The sequence below is a fragment of the Oncorhynchus clarkii genome, chromosome 12 (genome assembly GCF_045791955.1).
Source record: "Oncorhynchus clarkii lewisi isolate Uvic-CL-2024 chromosome 12, UVic_Ocla_1.0, whole genome shotgun sequence".
Lineage (NCBI taxonomy): Eukaryota > Metazoa > Chordata > Actinopteri > Salmoniformes > Salmonidae > Oncorhynchus > Oncorhynchus clarkii.
In genome coordinates this window covers 48905129-48912079 of record NC_092158.1, presented here as the reverse complement: position 1 = coordinate 48912079, position 6951 = coordinate 48905129, and the positions used below count along the sequence as shown (strand labels likewise).

Here is a 6951-nt window from a genome sequence, read left to right as displayed (position 1 = left end):
CCTACTACTGATCACTATTACTCCTGTTTGCATGTATATATTACCATTAGTGTATTACCATAAGTATTTATATATTACTGCTACCAGTCGCTTTCCAACCATGAAGGGCCGCCTACCACGCCTACACTGTCACTCTTGCACACACTCACACCAACACCCTTACACTTACATACACACACTCACCACCACGTACACACCCACCACTTATGCTTTCTCCATATTTATTATTATTATGTATCCTGCTAACAGTCACTTTCTCCTAATCCCTTCCTATATGTACAATACATACAAAAGTCACACCCCTTGACTTTTTCCACGTGTTGTGTTACAAAGTGGGATAAAAAAATAAAAAAAAATTACAACTGTCTACACAAAATACTCATATCAAAGTGGAAGAAGATTTTTAACATTTGTAATACATTGGTTCAAAATAAAACACTATATTGGTTAGATAAGTATTCAACCCCCCTGAGTCAATAGATGATGTAATCCTGCCAAAGGTGACTCCATCTGGGAGTCTTTCTGGGTAAGTCTTGTTGTGGAAATTCAACACAGGGACACTTGAAGTCCAATATTAAATGTATCATTCTTTATTATCAGAAAGCTGGAGAGGTTCCAACCAACTTAATGCATCATAGTAGTACCCGTCTGTCAGGAGCTCCGCCGGGGCAGACCAGTTATTTCTCTTATATACTGCTGACACAGAAGTTATATTTGCATGATTTTAACTTATTCATAATATATTCATCATTAACGTTTGGTTCATGCATGTTACTGTCGCTGTCTCCTATCACAAGGTATACAGTCTCCCCCTCATATCTCTTCCCAGCCCCTACAGGAACCAATGATTTGAATTGTACATCTTGTCTCATTCAATCTCTTCAGACATCAACATTTCCCCCCTCTTATCACTTATGATAACCAAATTAACAAAATATAAATAATTATTACATAAACTATCAAAGGAGGTTCCATCAAAATATATTATATCAACACATAAAACATGTATTAGTTATACTATTTTGATATTGATTACTGCACTGTTGGATTAGAGTATGCAATTTAAGCATTTCACTGTACTTGTGCATGTGACAATTAAACTTCAACTTGGGACGAAAGTCCCAGCTCCCGACACATGAGTTTTCAGACTGCTCCGAACTCTAATTCACCTATAAGCGACAGTCCTTTGTCGCCCCACTTCCCTCCAATATAAATGGAGTCGGTTATGAGATGATTGTCACTATCAATCTCTGTTGCCCACACAGTGAAGGAGAAAGGTGAGGCCAAGCCCAGGCAGCAAACCATAGACCTGAGCCAGATGGCTGTTCCCCTTCAGATGGCCCAGGAGAAGAAGCAGCAGGCCCTAGGCTCCCCCGAGATGTCCACTGTAGAGACTGAACCACCCATTAAATATATCACTGCCGGTACGTGACCTGACCACTCAGTATTTCCCAATTGGCACCCTATTCCCTATACAGTAGTGCAATATATCGAGCAGGGCTGTTAAATTCCGGTCCTGGAGTGCCGAAACACTTCTGTTTTTTGTTTATACCTAGTAGTGAATTGCACTCACTAGGTGTCCCAGGTCTGAATTAGTCCCTTATTAGGAGAGGATGAAAACCAGAAGTGTTTCGGCTCTAAATGGATGTTGTTCACTGCCTTTTCATAATGTGTTGTTAAATACATTGAAGTATATCATACTTAGTCACCACTTAATAATGGTATTACACCATGGATGTAAAATAATGCACTTTTCTGCTAATTTATTCTTCAGGGGTTTACACACAATTGTTGCCTCCGCCCTAACCCGGCTAAAATTAGTTAAGTGAAAAAAACAGGCTGTTCAGTACTTCCTCATGCTCACTAAGGAATGGCTCAAAGTGATGCAGTTCACATCGATTTAGTTTTGTTCCATGTGTATGACTGTCTTAACTTTGTGCAGGTAAAGCCAGCAGGGCCGGACCATCCTCTGGAGGCTTGGGGGACGTGGTCATGACCGCTAGCCAGCAGCAGGGGGCGCCCTCGCAAAACGCCAGTCACTCCCCCGTGGTGGTTAATTCCATCCCTACCTCCTCTACAGTCACCGTTACACGCATTGTCCAACTGGTGAGAGAAATACCTACCTAGAATGCATGACCTTGTCAGTCTTTGTATTCTTCTTCACCTATGTTTTTTTTTAATCAAATATTTTTTTCTCCAAATTATATAGTTTATAGATAGTGGATGTAATACTCATTATCTCACTGTCATATGATCCCACTGTTCACTGGGTAGGTGTTCCAGTGTATCAATCTATCCATCTACCAGTATTACATGTTCTGGTATGCATTATTTTCTTTGACTTGTGACACTAGTCTCAATGATAGTACATTGTTATTCCAGGCTTCAGCGGGCCAGCTGATCCACAGTAAGCAGGCGGAGGAAACTGGGATGGAGGAGGGCGAACTAGAGGGGGACACCCTGGACCCCCAGACGGGCCTGTTCTACCGCTCCATCCAACCCGCTGTAGCCCAGCCCCCCGCCCCCCAGCCCCCCGCCCCCCAGCCCCACACACACCCACACCACCAAAGCCAGTCACACCTGGCGCCCCAGTTGGAGCAGGGCAGACACATACCCCACTCCACCCAAACCCCACCCCCACAGCTACACAGCAAGCCCCAGAATAGCCTGCCTTCCACCGCCACCGTGGCGAAGAAGCCACCCCAGCTCCAAGAGCAGTACCAGCCCAAGCCTCAGGCTCCAGGGCAGAGCCTGAAGGAGAGGCTCTCCTCTGCCTCAGGATCCCCCCAGCTGGCAAGCCTGGGCACCCCCACCAAGCCTCCCTCACTTACCCCCCAGCTCCCCAAGTTGCAGCAGGCGCCCACCTCCCACCACAGGCCCATCCACACACAGCTGTCCCAGCCACCGCCATTACAGGCCCACCACCCGGTGGGTGCGGACAAGACTCCTGCCACAAGCCAGGTGAGTACCCTCCCTCTTTGATGCACATCCAGAGTCATGTGCCCATTTGATTTATTTTGACATTTTATTTGTCCGGGACAGATCCGGTTGACACAGTGAATCATCAATAGTCAGATGCATTGTGCCATAATGCTTTAGAATAGAACTTCATTTAAACTTTATTTGCCCTCGAGATGGATTTTGTCCTGCGCATTTAAAAGCATTTGCAATACACAGATGTACATAGTTCCCATTCCATACAGAAATAAGACGTGTTAATCCTGTGCTTATTCACAGCACCTGTCCCTTGATATGTCTTTAAGATAAAAAAGATAAGACGGAGCTCTGAGCACCGTGCCTCAATGCTCAATTCCCTTCCAATCACATCATCGTTATTTGTTCAGCAGGGCAGGGAGCCTGACAAAACCTTCAAAGCCTTCCACTTATGACCACCTGAAAAGAAATTCCCATTGTTTTTCTTTCAAAAGGAGCACCTGGGTTTTAGTTTTCCCATGCCCTACTCTCGTTTCAACCATAGAAATGTAATTACTAGAATGGTAAAAAGCCCTTTCAGACCATGGCAATTTGACTAACACTCATGGGTACATTCAATATGGCTGCATGTCCACTCATTACAAAATGTTGACTTGAATGTCAATATCTGTTTTAGTCATTATATTTCTATGGTTCCAACCACATCTGTTTTTGCCTCTGTCTCCGAACACAGGCGCCAATCATCACCCAGGGTGCCAGCGTCACCAAGATCACCTTCGGCAGTAGCAGCAGCCACCAGTCCCCGCCCGTATCCAGCAGCGGTGAGGCCACTGCCAAGCTCGTCCCTGCCGACCCAAGCAGCTCAAGCTCGTCCGGTGGCGAGAAGCCCTCTGTCTCGGACATCCTTAAGATCTCCATGATGGAGGCGGAGATTGACCCCAGCGCCGAGCCCGTGGTGGTGGACTCGTCCAGTGACTGCAGCCCCTACATAAAGGCCCTGGGCATGGGGGCAGGGGGAGGCTCAGGGGCGCTTGGGGGCTCAGGCCCGATCATAAGCAGCTCAGGGGTCTCCCTGCATCACTCGTCCCACTCCAAGCCCCTGCATGACCAGTTTAGCCGCATCCAGGGCCTAGCAGCCAAGAGCAAAGAGAACATGGACGTCATTGAGGTAAATTGCTGTGAGCCATATGATAAACATTTCTGAAACATATCTTTTAATAGAACACCACTCATCATCTCAGCTATAAACATCTATCAACAATAAAAGCTAAACATGTGTTACTCCACTCCCCAGGTGATCCCTCAGTACTCCATCATGCCAGACTCCAGTCAGTCCAACGTGGTGGTGGAGCCCAGCGGCTTCCTGGAGATCACAGACTACACCAGCCAGCGGCTGGACGAGGAGAGCGCCATGGAGCAGGAGGTGGACAGCAGCAACGACGAGGCCACCGCTATCAGCCCCATGGAGGAGGGCTGCCCCGACCAGTCCCAGTGACACCAACACTTGTGACGGGAATGACGTTGTGGCTTTGGTGTGAAGGGGATGAACTTGGTGTGACAGGGAAGATTTGGAAATGGTCATGACTGTGTCATCGTGGTTACCTCCTGATGCAGCTGGAACTCTAAGGACTTAACAGCAAGCGGACACAAATGTGTGATAACTGCGTAAGGACTTCTGTTTTTTTTATTATTTTATTTAATTGAGCAGCAACTTCATAAATATGCCTGGATGATTTCAGATAAGGCTTTGTGAAGAACTTAAAGACCTGGAAAGGGGAAAAAAATTAAAGAGTCAAAGGGAGACCTAAGTTAACCCTAGCTAAGCTGAACGGCTGCCTTGTGTACAGGTGAAGTTGGCCAGGAACTGCATCCAGGAAACACAGGACAATGTTTTACGATAATTTCAAAGTGTACATTTTGTATTCACTGAATTGGCATTTTAGTAAAGCAATGCTGTGCTCAGGAGCTTAAAAAGTTGATGTGGCTTTTCTGGTCATTTTATTTAATATTTTATTTAACACTTTTATAGCAAGGCAATATTGAAAACTGGAAATAGGACCTAGCCTGAAACATGACCACATTTTAAGAACTTCATCTACTTAACTCAACAAAATAAGTAGAGGAGATTGGACTGACCTTGCTGTAATTATGCTGATTCATCATGCTTGCATAGCGGTATTTGTTGAACACCATTTTTGATTTGCAAAGCCTTTTTTTTTTTTTTAAGGTACATTTTAATACATGACATAATTGTACACATACAGTTTGTTTATAATGGGCACGTGCATGCTAAATAACACAAATGTAAATGATAAAGTGCTTGTAGTTGGCCTTGAGGAATTAGCACTTTGTAGTTGATACTGTTGGTAAGGACATTGTTGTAAGAAAAATAAAAAAATTCACCCATGTTCCTTCAATGGTGTTTCTGTTTTGTGTTCTCTCATAGATGTAACGTTTAGAATTTTAACTGCATAAACTTTTATACAAAAACGGAACTGTTTTTCTGTTCTGTCATTTACCTTTACTGCACACAATTTTGCGTTCCCTTGATGAATTTAGTTTTGTACATAACCCGGGGGACCTGCAGTCCATATTAATGAAACAACCTGTCAACATGAGGAAATCACCCATGTTTAAGCGAAACATTTTTCTTTTGGCTGAATTAAAAAATGTAAATGTCACTGTTTGCCGTAGTAGATGCTGCGTCATATCATAGGGGTAAAAATAAAGCATCAACTGAGAACTTTGTGGCAAGTGGTGGAGGCTAGATGTAAGCCATACAGTTTCTAGCCTAAGGTATGTGTACGTTTGGAAGTTTCGGTGGATACCAGCACCCTTATGATAGTGCCATAATAGTGTGGATTGTATAATGGCAAGCTATATAGGTTTTGTGAGTGTTTACACCACATAGTTGGGCTAAGTGCTATGTAATCAGCCATGTGGGTTAGAGGCTTGCCATTGTGCTAACTAGCCCACAGAGCATCAGTGTACAACTGGTTCATAGGGTGATTTTGCGCTCTCTCACTGGGCTTCTGCAAATCTTCCCCATGTAAGTCTGGGGACTTTCCATATCCGGATATCTCTGAAGCTATTCCACAGGGAGTATACCCAAGGCAGGATGACGTAGGCCTACAACTAGCTCTCCCCTCATTGACTTTGTTGAGAGGTCAGCATTGTGTGCTAACAAATGACATCAGTAGTCAAAAGGTGGTTCTGGCTGAACATGTGACAAGCGCCTGTTTTGTAAATAAAAATGTTAAATGATACCCCAAAATTCACATGACTCCTAGCAGCATGCTAATCATGCCTCAAAGCCTTTGGAAAACTAAGTATGTAAGTACGTGTAACTGATGTGAAATGGCTAGCTAGTTAGCGGGATGCGCGCTAATAGCGTTTCAATTGGTGACCTTCGAGCCCAGGGAGGAGCGGGACGGAAGCTGTACGGTTACATTGATGCTGTTGACCCGGATCACTGGTTGCTGCGGAAAAGGAGGAGATCAAAAGAGGGGTGAGTGTAACCGGTGTGAAATGGGTAGCTAGTTAGCGGTGGTGCGCGCTAATAACGTTTCAAGCGGTGACTTCACTCGCTCTGAGACCTTGAAGTAGTTGTTCCCCTTGCTCTGCAAGGGCCGCGGCTTTCTTGGAGCGATGGGTAACAATATTTCGTGGGAGGCAGCTGTAGATGTGCGCAGAGGGTCCCTGGTTCAAATCCAGGTAGGGGCGAGGAGAGGGACAGAAGCTAAACTGTTACACATACTAATAAAACAAAGGTGTTTTGTAAGAATGGTGAACCACAGACATAATCATCATTGTCTTTTTATTTAGGAATAAAATAAACTTTGCTGATGTTGAATCTGTCTTACAGAAAGAGCACAGTTCATCCAGGTTTAATTACAAAGTGGATATTTCTTAAATCTGTCCTGATTGATGTGTTGTAACAGGCCCGCAATGTGGTTGCTAAAATACAATTTGGATATATTTGGCGGTTTTTTGCTGCATAACATTTAAAAGTAGTCC

At 44.5% G+C, this 6951-nt stretch overlaps 1 protein-coding gene across 9 annotated transcripts in view; it reads left to right on the top strand.

The window, feature by feature from the left end:
* LOC139420766 (BRCA2-interacting transcriptional repressor EMSY-like) overlaps positions 1-5424 on the top strand; it is a 37015-nt gene extending 31591 nt beyond the window's left edge. For 8 of the 9 annotated variants that reach the window (XM_071170992.1, XM_071170987.1, XM_071170993.1 and 5 more), the window contains 5 exons: positions 1266-1424; positions 1943-2106; positions 2383-2961; positions 3668-4102; positions 4229-5351. In XM_071170992.1, the coding sequence (XP_071027093.1) occupies positions 1266-1424; positions 1943-2106; positions 2383-2961; positions 3668-4102; positions 4229-4429 (1538 nt within the window). In that variant the 3' untranslated portion in view covers positions 4430-5351. Of the gene's footprint in view, positions 1-1265; positions 1425-1942; positions 2107-2382; positions 2962-3667; positions 4103-4228 lie in introns of all 9 variants that reach the window. The other variant, XM_071170995.1, reaches the window with a different exon arrangement.
* Positions 5425-6951: the final 1527 nt, after the last annotated feature.